The sequence below is a fragment of the Ostrea edulis genome, chromosome 7, assembly GCF_947568905.1.
Source record: "Ostrea edulis chromosome 7, xbOstEdul1.1, whole genome shotgun sequence".
Lineage (NCBI taxonomy): Eukaryota > Metazoa > Mollusca > Bivalvia > Ostreida > Ostreidae > Ostrea > Ostrea edulis.
Window position 1 is genome coordinate 10,331,838 of NC_079170.1, and position 12,279 is coordinate 10,344,116.

General features: G+C 32.7%; 2 protein-coding genes across 2 annotated transcripts in view; both read right to left on the minus strand.

Moving 5' to 3' along the window:
* LOC125656182 (uncharacterized) overlaps nucleotides 1–12,279 on the minus strand; it is a 374,718-nt gene that overhangs the window by 319,841 nt on the left and 42,598 nt on the right. The gene's annotated exons all lie outside the window — the stretch shown is intronic.
* On the minus strand, nucleotides 6,875–8,183 carry LOC130047789 (uncharacterized). The gene is made up of 2 exons (XM_056143256.1): nucleotides 7,827–8,183; nucleotides 6,875–7,045 (listed from the first exon to the last, which is right to left on the minus strand). Exons 1-2 carry the CDS (start codon nucleotides 8,181–8,183, stop codon nucleotides 6,875–6,877), a joined length of 528 nt encoding a protein of 175 aa, XP_055999231.1.

The following is a 12,279-nucleotide window of genomic DNA, read 5'->3' on the forward strand; positions in this document are numbered from 1 at the left end:
TAGTGATTTTTGACTGATAAATATTTGTTTTGTTTTCTTTAAAATTGAAATTGAAGCTTTTTGTCCAAAATCTCTCACAGTAGGGTTTAATAAAGATTTGTTTGATAAAGATGTCATATATTGTTTAATTTTTTATCAAGTTTAGGGGTATTCTTCTCTTGTTTTCTAACAAAATGTTACTTTGTTTTCCTATGTTTATATAGACACCTTTTGAAGTATCGTGATATTTTTGACAGGTTCAATAACCTTTTTCAGTGTGTTATATTCGCAAATCCAGTTAGACTTGTTGACAAGAATGTTAGAAAAATAATTGATATCATGAAAATTTCCTTTTTCATCAAACAGGTCGTTAATGTATAAAACTTCACTTTTTATCCAATCTGCATAGAGAAAATGTTTGTCATTAAATCGAGTCAAGTTGTTTAACCATATACATGTAGTTTGAGACAATACTTCAACGTCAGTCATCTCTATTATGTTATGTGTTTTACGTTTGCATTCATTCAATGTACTGAGTACTTTGCAGTAAAATATTGGTAATGATTTGAAAATTTGTTTTATTTCATCAGCACTGGTTGTATTTGTCTTTATGAGATGTTCGGGTGTAATGAATCTTTTAAGAATACACGAATTAAAGAAAGATTTTAAAGATGATTGTTTTTCATTGAAAATTCGTGTTACCCAAGCAGCCGTGGGTGCTTTTAATTTACAATCAATATCAACAATACATATTCCTCCTTCTTCTTGTTTTCCAATTAAAGTATATCTTTTTATCATTTCTCTTTTGCCACATAGAAATTTGAAGATTGTTTTCTTTATTTTCTTTATGGATTCTTTTCTTCGATATTGTAATATAGTTGCACTATAGTATAATTATGTTAATACTAAAGTATTGATTACAGTACATTTTCCATATAAGGTGAATTTTCTTGTATTTCACATTGTAAGTTTTTTTCTAGTTTATTAATTTTTTCCGTCCAGTTTTTATTGTAACATTGTTTAGCATCATATTCCCAAGCATTTATTGATATATAATTTATCATATCGGTTTTTCAAAGGACCTAATAGTATTCCTTCATATTATTTTTATTGAGTTGCATTCCTGATACCTGAACAAAGTGTACAATTATTTTAATGACTTTTTCTATAGATATGATATCCTGTAAAAAAAAAAAAAAAAAAAAAAAGTTATGTGTCGTCTGCATGTTGAGGTAGTTAAATTTCATTAGTCATAAGGTCATTACTAAAGCCTTTAACCTCTGGTGAATTACGAATTCTTTTCGACATTATTTCTACGATAAATAAAAAAAGCAATGCTGAGATCGGACATCCTTGTCGAATGCCTTTGGTCATTTTACAGGTCCTAGACATCCATCCATTATTTTTTATGCGATATACAGAATTTGTATATAAATGTTTTACCCATTTTATGAATTGCTCTCCAAAATTAAATTTATTAACGGTGTTGAACATGAAGTTCCATTCTACAGAATCGAAAGCTTTTTGAAAATCAAGAAGTAAGATTGCTCCTTCTTTTTCTTTTTTTTTTCACAGTATTCAAATATATCAAGTAAAAGTCTTGCATTTTCACCGATATATCTACCTTTAATGTATGCAGATTAGTCTTTACTCATTAGTTTATCTATAACTTTTTGTAATCTTATAGCGAAAATTTGTGCTAAAATTTTATAATCCCAATTTGTAAGACTAATTGGTCTATAATTTCGAAGATCATTTTTTTCTCCCTTTTTATGTATCAGAGATATAATTGATAAAAAGTAATTTCCTCTTTTTCAAATGTTGTAATTAGTGATTTATAAAAGTAATTTTTAATGTCATTCCAAAATATTTTATAGAATTCGATAGGTATCCCATCAGATCCGGGAAATTTGTTGGTTTTCATCTGTTTTATAGCTTGTGCACATTCGGAAACCGCTAGAAGATTATCACAAATATCTTTTTCTTGATTGATTAGTTGAGGACATTCACAATCCTCTAAATATTATTTTTTTTAAATATTTTTATCTGGGACATGATTTGTTGAATACAAGTTTTCATAAAAATTGCAAAGTGAATTCATTATATCTTCAGTTTTATTTATTATTTTATTGTCTTCTTTAATTTCATGTATTGTATTGGCAACTTGTTGGTTTTTTACCTAGTCGTAAAAAGTAGGATGTGTTCCTGTCTCCATTTTTTATCCAATTTACTTTGGATCTAATAAATGCACCTTTAGTAGTTTTCGAATAGATTTCATCTAATTCGACTTCAAGAGAATTTTTTTCATATCTATTAAATGATGCGATGACAGCTCAATTTTTTCTATTTCCTTTTCTAACATTGTAATTCTTTGTTTTCTACGCGGGTACGTTAAGGCATGTTATGACAATATTTACTGGGATAAAATCCTCGAAACAATGTGACGTCATAATTGAAATAAGTATATCACTAAGTATATAATAAATTCCGATTTTTTTTCTGTTATGTAAGTTTTATTTATGCATAGAATAAACCCATGCAGCTATTGAAGGACACATCGCATGTTTTAAACTTTTTAATTTTTTCAGCAAAATTAATTCATTTCATGACTAAAACTACTTTACATATGTTTTAAATGAAACAGTTTGCGTAGTTTTCGACTTTGAAAGCGATGAAATTCAAATCTTGCGATATGCATATTTTCTTCGACATTTTACGCGCCATTATCTGTGAGGTCATATGCGACCTCGAGCGAGAAGATTTGTAAACAGTTGTTAGCCATTTCATAAACAGATGAGATTTAATTGACAAACAAACAATTATCACATTATCGGCTTGTAAATAACACTGCATTAGGGTGTTTTGTGCCGTTTAAGGATGTACTTGCTCTCAGTAGAGATGATTTGGACTGTGTTTTTTCGAAGGAAGGTATGAGGGACAAGACGTGAATATTTTTTGTCCGCACAACGACTTTGCCATAAAAAAAACCCAGTAGAATTTGTCTCTGTACTTTTTCAAACAAGCACTTGGACAAAGACGTAGATAAACTGCGAGAAAATGGTTCTATCGAAGCTACACACTGTTACATATAGGCCTACGGCATATGCTTTCCGTTCTGCTCTCAAATTCAATACACACTCGCACCAACTGACCTTCACCTTGTAACAACATATAGGCAGAACTTTGCTAGCCGTGTCTACCAACAGTAGTTTAAAAAAGCATGGTTAGGCAAATAACCTATGTCATGGTATAGTAGTAAGAAGTGGTATTAGCAAAAGGAATTATTAACTTTCAAGAATATATTTTGACAAAGTTCTCTAATTATATTTCACAGGTAAACTGAACATAATTGAAACTTACTAATTCCAGTTCTCTTGCACCATACTTTGAACTAGTACAGTGCATTTCCAGAATTGTATTGTAAATGGGGAAGTAAAGAAGTAAAATAAGCAGTAAATAAGATTATGTAGTTTGACAAAGTGTATTAATCTTACAATGAATAGATGTACAAATGAAGAAATGGCACAACTTTTTATCACAATGAATTGCTAGAAAATTATTCTTAAAACTGTTACAAAAATATCCGAACTTATTTAGACATTTTTTTTCTAAAACATGTACCAAAAAAGTCAAATTTGAGAGAGTTTTTTTTTTAATTATAATATCTGTAATCTAAGTACAGCAAAAACATGTGAAAAGGTATAAAAGATTTTTTGGAGATGTAAAGGAACTAGAACAAAGACTTATCTGGATTTACACGCATGATTTGCAGATTTGTTTACTATAAGGATGCAGTACAAACACCATTAATGTGGCATGAAAACAATTAGCAAATATCACGATGTATGATCAACAAAAAAGAAAGAAATATTAAATGAAGTATTTTCAACGAACTTGGCATTGATTCCACTTTGGTAATCGTACTTATACTCCAACTAACCTTTCAAAAGATGAAATTCTTCAAAATCATGCTTCAGTTTTAGACACATTTAATATCCCAGTCAATGGGTCGAATGAATATGAGTTACCGTACCTATACTGGATTTCTAAACTACATAAAACCCCTTACAAACAAAGATACATTGCTGGATCCAGCAAGTGCTCTACCAAGCCCCTATCTTTGATCCTCACGAAAATATCAACAGCTGTGAAGGAGAAACTTCAAACTTACTGTACATATGCCAGAAGTGGTGTTAATCAAATGTGGATTCTAAAAAATTCTAAACAACCTTTAGTAAACTTGAAATCACAGAATTTTTCCCAAATCAATGACATTAAAACCTATGACTTTTCAACACTATACACGATCATTCTTCACGATGAATTAAAGACTAGACTTTTTGATATCATAGACAGTTGGTTCTTCAACAAAAATGGAAAACGGAAATATTCATATCTAGTGATCAGTCATTCAAAAACTTACTTTGTTAAACACCACTCGGATTCCACGCACAAGTACTCTGAAGTTGAAATAAAAAATATGCTAGAGTTCCTCATTGACAATATATTCGTGGTCTTTGGTTATCAGGTCTTCCAACAGTCTGTTGGAATTCCCATGGGCACGAATTGTGCTCCTTTGTTAGCTGACCTGTTTCTAAATTCATATGAAGCAGAATTTATTCAAAAACTTCTACGTGAGAAGAAAAAATCTCTCGCTGTGGCCTTCAATTCGACATTTCGATATATCGATGACGTTTTGTCTATTAAGAATAATAACTTTCATTCTTATGTCGATTTGATATATCCCTGTGAGTTCGAAATAAAGAACATCACAGAGTCGTCCATTTCTGCTTCATGCTTAGATATTTTATTGAAAATAGACATTAACAGCAAACTGACAACTCAACTGTATGACAAACGGGATGATTTCAGCTTCTCCATCGTCAACTTCCCATATTTATGTAGCAATATTCCCTTATCACCTGCATATGGTGTTTATATATCTCAACTGATTCGATATGCAAGAGCTTGTTCTGCGTATAGTCAGTTTTTAAATCGAGGTCAGCTTCTGTCAAACAAGTTGATGTCTCAATTGAAGTCACCATTTCGCAAATTCTATGGTCGTTATAACGATCTAGATCATCAATACAACCTATCATTGGGTCAAATGCTGTCTGACGTGTTTCATACCGATTGATAAGCCGTTCTTGGCACACTGATTTTGACTGCGGATAACTCCGTTTACCTGATCAGAATATAGAGCTCACGGAGGGTGTGACCGGTCAACAGGGGATGCTTACTCCTCCTAGGCACCTGATCCCACCTCTGGTGTGTCCAGGGGTCCGTGTTTGCCCAACTATCTATTTGTATTGTTTATAGGAGTTATGAGATTGATCACTGTTCGTTATCTTCACGTTGCATTGATAAAACTATTTGTAATCTGTACATATAATATCATGCAGTTTTAGAATCTCTAGGATTTTATAAAGGTTGATTCATTGTCATGGCATGACTCTTTCACTACGTAACCAGTCCATATCTTCAACAAATAAGAAACACGCCCACAATACAAATGCAAACAAAAAATCTACTAGATTTACATGCTTGTGAAGTTAGGATTGTAGGAAGAAAATATACCTACAAAGGTGTATACATATACAATTTTTCATAAGTGAATCGGCCAATATACATGAAAAGACAAACTCTCCCACATAACAAGTGCTAACAAACATATCCTAAATCACACAAAATAGTATTCATCTACATAGTTGGGCCAAAGTATTTCAAGGTCAATTTAAGATAACAGTTTAATATATACAATCACGTCACTTCTGAAAAAAGTAGTCTTGTTCAACAATATTAAAACTTCGACTACACGGGGAAAAAATGTATACACAAGTCAAAGCATAATAAAAGGTGTGAATGGCTTGCTGAATGGTTCAAAGTGTTAAATTCGTCTTATCCTGGGATTTTGTTGAAGAGAATCACTAGTACAGGTATTTACAGATATCAGATATAAAGTAAATCTACCTATCAATGTACATTACTAGTATATACATTTCATTTGCATACCACACATAAAGATGATATCAGCCAGTACGCAAAAAAGGGAAAAAAACAATGAATAATCAGGGTAAGCTGCGAAACAAATCCTTAATCTCAAACCTCAAGGGAAAATTCCATGTCTCCTGTCGGCACAATCAACTGCAAATTTTGAACACTGGAACCTTGAACTAGGAGCTCCACCTCAATTGAAAGTTTTTCGAGGAGGTAGTCTTCCATGTCGTCATTTCTTTTTAATTCTGTTTCTGGAAATACACTTTTAACAAGGGCCAAATCTACCATGAAATCTTTAAATTCTTCTTTGAAATTTTCTTTCACAGCAATTTCCATTACCATATCATTAAGAGTCAAGGATTCAATGCTGCCTCTCACAGTGGTTGCAAGTGGCTGAATGATCTGCAGAATGAATTGATGAATTGTGAATTTTCATGTGGAAGCATGCAAGAAATTTAGCATCATATTGACATAAAAGAAGTAATATAGTGTAGGAAATTATCATACCACTAAACCATAGGCAAGGCATATTGAAATCAACGATCAATTTTTTACCTTGATAAATAGGCGCAATTTTATGCAATCTAAAAGTATATACATCTCTACAACACAAGTACATTTAATACTTGTTGTAAATTTCAGAAGCATACACTATCTGAATTTGATAATAGCCAGTACGTTTATACATGATCACAATGACACTACACGTCCTTCACATTTCAAGAATAAAATGCATGTCCTGATCATTTCCACTGTAAACTTAATTGCATAATGTACAAAATACCTAATTTGCAATTTCCGTAAATATTGTTCATAAAAATATTAACATTGCACAGATAAGAATATTGTATACCTGAATTCTGGAATTTCTAGTTGTGTTTAACGTTTTCTGTAGCTGTCATTCATTCAGCATGCAGTGTGAAATCGACAAATATTGGCCAATTTTGAGATCTTCCTCCGCCAGATCACGCCGCAGTGTGAGATCAATTTTTTCCCCATCCTCCTGTATACTAATTGTTCTTATGAGGGTCTCTGTATCATTTACTTTAACAGTCCTTGTTGATTCAATCTATCAAAATAAGTTAAAATATGTTGAATATTCTAAAATGATGACACAAGTATATGATAAAATGAAATGCTCAATGAAAAGTTAAATATACATTTAATTTTTTTTTGCAAATTCTAGATAAAACAAAAATCATACATGAGAATGAAATATTTGCAAGGTTACATCCTCATCTAATAGCACAGGAAGAAGGTGTTGTTGAATGTTGTTATTTTTCCCCCTTATTTTCCACAATGAATATTTTTTTCTTCTTTTTACAATGAATTAAGTGGAATTACAGCCATAATAAAAAAATTACTTGACTTTCATTTCTTTTTTCTTATTCGCGGAGGGCAGGCGGTTTTTATTTTTTTCTTAATTGTTATGTGTTTCAGATATTTCTTTCTTTTTTCTTTTTTTTTTTTTTTTTTGTTGATGGTGCATACTTATCTATTGTATGCCCGAAAAAAACTCATATTAGAGATCCATTTAAATGTCGTATTAAACTTCCTCACAAATTTTCACAAGCAATGATCCTTGTTTAATACATAATACAACAATTATCATATAGCCAGATGTCAATATGTCTGTCAAGTTCACGCAGATATTGTGGAATTCAAAATGGAAGTGAAATGGAGAGTTGAATACCGATCTCGACCAGAATCAAAACCAAGAAAACCAAACTGTAAAAAAAAGTGAGGAAAAGGTAAAAAGAAGTTGGACAGGTGGCGAGGAGAATCTAAAAAAAATTCTAAAAATAAGAATGAAGTAATTATTTGCTGAAATTATGTCATTTTTTCCATACCTTTGACAGCTGTCCCTTCATTGTTGAAATTGTTCTCAATGGTGAAGCTAAGAGTTCTTCCACCTTTTTGATTGGGGATATTGGGTGAATGAGGTGTTCTGCCCTTTCCACCAAAGCATCTGGAATGTGCATGCTTGCCTTTGCCATGACTTTTGTTTTGTAAGACATAGCTACTTTCCCATTTTTCATAATGTGAAGGGTCTTTCCTTCTTTGATCATTCTCTCGTTTCCTTTGTCTGTGCAAGTGGCTAGAATGGCACCAGATTTGTCGGCCAAGCTAAAATTTATAAGCTCAGCATCTTCACCGTTACTGTTCTTAAACTTTGTCACATGCCCAATCTTTATAACTTTGGCCATTAGGCTTTCTGAGTATGGAGTCTGCCTACTACTTGACATCTCTTCTATTTCAGCAATGGTCTTTTGAGCCATCTTAAAATGAAAAGATTACATAACTATATAATTACATCCTAAAACCATTGCTAATTCATATAGTGTGTACACTAAATGTATGACTAGATCATATACTCAACTCATAAGTCGCCCATTTTAACAAAATAATGCTAATCAATCATTACCAGTAATCTAAAAACATACCCGTTTCATTACAACAAATACAAATCCTGTATTTACAAATGAAAGCAATTCAGTTTTTTCTCTTAAAAGTTTCCTACAAGTAAGCAACAACTGGTTTGTGATCTGAATAATAACTTTCTAATGTAGCACAGGAAATCTCATTTGAAATCATATTTGTGTACACATTGTCTAAGCAAGTTCCATAATCTGTAGTTGGATATGTAACCAGTTCTTTTAATTTGTTTTTTTCCAACAAATTTGCTTAATTCAGTCTGAGTGAGGAAGTTAACATTAGTATCCCCCATAATAATGATTGGTTTGCTATGATCTAGCACTTTGAATATTTCAAGTAATAACCTGCACAATTGTCCTTGTGTGGCTTTTTGGGGACAACAGTAAAGGAAAACAACTTGATGCAAAACATCACAGTGAAAGAAACTTGCAAGTACAGTTTCCACATTCTGACACAAAATCAGTTTTTGTACCTTTGAGAATTTCACCCTTGAGTATATAACGATACCTCATTTTCAATTTTGCAATGTCTTCATCTGTTTGGAGTCCTTCTTGCAGCCTGTTTAAAGGTTCCGCAAAGTCTCGATCATCCTTCTGCCGCATGATTTCTGTCAATTCATACATCTAGAAAAATTCTTGCCAAAGATTTATGGCCAACGGTCCATATCCATCCTTTAAATATTGAAATATCCAACCATCAAAGACAGGTTTTAATTGAAACAAATCCCCAATTGCAATAATGCTCACACCACCAAATGCTCTTCCTGTTGCAAAAATTTCCTAAAGTCTTAAATTGATGTAATTAAACACTTTGTTGCCAACCATAAATATTTCATCAATAAAAATTACTTTCAAAGATCGAAATTTCACTCTGAAGGAGTCCAACTGCTGTACATCTAAGGGCTTGTAATTCAAGCTCTGATTTTCTGGAATACAAAATAGAGAATGTATTGTGTGGCCACCTATATTATGTGCAGGTTTTCCTGTTGGTGCGCACAACACTGCTTTCATTTCATCCGGACATTCAGATAAACACTTGACATAGTATCGTGTTATTGCTTGGAAAAGAGCAGTAGTCAGAACACTTTTTCCAACACCAGCACCACCAGTTAAAAAGCAATAGAAGGGCAATTCTTCATTTTTGATTTTGTGCAAAACATGATGAAATTTTTTTTCTGCTTATCATTCAGAGATCTTACCAATTTCAAATATTCATCATGACTCATTGATTTCACTTTTGTTTCACACTGATCAATTTGCTTTCTTGTTATGCCCAAATCCAGGCCTAAATCATAATCATGACCCATTTTCTTTCGGTTGAAACAGCCATGGAATATGTTTTGACTATCGAACTGCTCATCGTTGTCTATTTCTTCAATATGTTGAACTTAAGCAGCAACTACTGGACTAGACTTGTTCAAGTCTCTATGTTTAATAATCAGTGCTCTCTTTAATACAAGTATCTATGTTTAATAATCAGTGCTCTCTTTAATACTTTTGATAATGCCAAACATAGAGACTTGTAAACCCTGCAAAATCACCGACCAGAATACGGTCGGTAAAGGGATCATATTACAACACTGCAGTGTGGTGCTGCAGAATCGCTGATTAAGTTGATGGGTGATGTATGACTATGGGGATTTCCAAAATGTTACAAAGTTGAACAATTAAAACTTCTCTGAATTAAAATGAACACGGAAATATCTGACCTTCTAAAGCCATATCATAAGAATTAAATCAGTTATCTATAAGTGATTTAAAATTCAACCAGAAACTAATCTCTTAGATGTTACATGTCCATAGGATTGCAACAGACTTCCTATTGTTCACTCATGGTTTGTCTTGAGTTTCAAAACACTTTCATTCACCTTATTGACTTCTCTTGCACACTTAAGGCAAACTTTATCAGTATGGGTGTCTGGATTTATGTCAATGTGCAAGTAATATCTTTCAATTAACACAAAATATTCCGTCTTTGATAATCCTTGGAATAACTTTGCAATATTCACCATTTTTTGTACATTCTTTTCTGCTTTTCCAAATTATGCAATTAGTTTTATACTGCATCAGTAAACTTAAAGAAGTCCTTCAAATGATAAAAACAATAATCACTATAATAATTTTGGCTCCACCATGAAACCAAACCCTTACCATCTAGAATCATGAAATTTACAATTTATGTCCCCCTTGTCCTGAAGATTGATTGATGTTCTACGTCATGTCCCGAAGATGCTTCATACCAAATTTGAAAGGAACTGGAACAGTAGTTATAAAGAAGAAGTTAAAACAGTTCTATTTTTCACACATTTAATAACTGACCATTTTGGCCCTACCCTGATACCAAAACCCCTACTCCCTGAGATCACCAAATTTACAATTTTGGTAAAGGACTACTTTTTCTTTCTAAATATCCATTTAGTTACAATCAAGTATCAATAGCACAAAAGAAGATGTTATCTAAGCGTTTTACACACAAACACTATATATCACGTTTGGCCCTTCCCTGGGGTTAGAAACTCTATCCCGGGGATGATGAAATTTACAGTTTTTGGTAGAGACCTTCCTGCTCTGCATCACAATGCATTTAATTTTTCTTACACGTGTGGTGTTCTAGAGAAGATTTTTGAAAATTGGCCAATTTTTGACCTGCCCTAAGGCCCCAGGGGTGTAGGAATCCTGAAAATTACAATTCATGTCCCCCTTGTCCCAATCTAAATTTGAAAAGAATCGGAATGGTAGTTATCAAGAACGCACAATGGACGCAGACCAATTGCAATAGGTCACCCGAGTTTACTAAGGTGACCTAATAAAACTGAAAAACTTTCACATTGTAGAAACTGCCATGTGAATTGAACATATGGAAACACTAGGAATACAACAGCTAAACTAAAACATTTTGATTTGGGGAAAGGTCATAAAACATCCTACAGAGGGATACATGATGACAGATTTAATTAGGAGGCTGATAAGCCCCGTGCAGGGTTTACAAGTTTGGTGACAATAAGTATGGTAGAGAGCAGATATTTAGACTTCTGAAACACAAAAAAATTTGAACGAAATGATCAAGTAATAAAAACAACATAGAGACTTGAGCAAGTCTACTACTGGACTACTGTTTTGTATTTCCAAAGTTGTTTACTACAATGTCGGTTACACCATGATCCATTTCATATTTCCTTTTACTTACACTTATTATTGCAATCTTTGAATTGTACTGTTCCTCAAAGGTTTGGAAATTCCCAATCAAATCCTGTGACTCATTTCTCCAAGGGTAAAATAACATTAATTGTTCTCTGAAGAAATTTTCTAGCTCCTGTTCTCTGTTATACCTTACATAACGAATTATTTTTGGTTTCTTGCGTTTCCTCAACACTGTTCCCTCTCTCATTGGTATTTCATGTTCGTCACACATATTACTCGGAACTATCTCATCTGAGTTTACGTCATCTTCTTCATTTTCTTCATCTTCTGGTAAATACTCCTGGTTAGAGTTTTGTTTGTCAGTTTCTTTGGGAAAACAACATCATAATGAGATACAAAATCTGCCAAACAGCAATTGTTTAATAATCTTGGTCTCCTTTGATATCTCGCTAAGATATTGTCAGATTGAATGTCTGTGGAGTTCTCAGGCATTTCAGAAGGTACCTCATAAGGTTTTAAAAGGAAAGTTCTTGTTTCTATTGGTGCAGTGTTGATGAATACAAAAGATCTTGTGCTGTAACGCATCGACAACTGTAAAACGATATACACTATCTCTTTTGCACAAATTTCAACATGTGTAAGAAATTTATTTCCTATGTGTCTAACTTGTTGTTGTATACTCTTATTACCATTTCTGGCTTCTTGGCATGCTTCATGCATCAAGTTC

Bases quoted from the DNA above. Each gene is read 5' to 3' on its own strand.
- LOC130047789 (XM_056143256.1), bottom strand. From the start codon at position 8,183: ATGGCCAAAGTTATAAAGATTGGGCATGTGACAAAGTTTAAGAACAGT. The intron at 7,046-7,826 runs GTATGGAAAAAA...TTATTTTGATAG, and splicing joins TGAAGGGACAGCTGTCAAAG to ATTGAATCAACAAGGACTGT.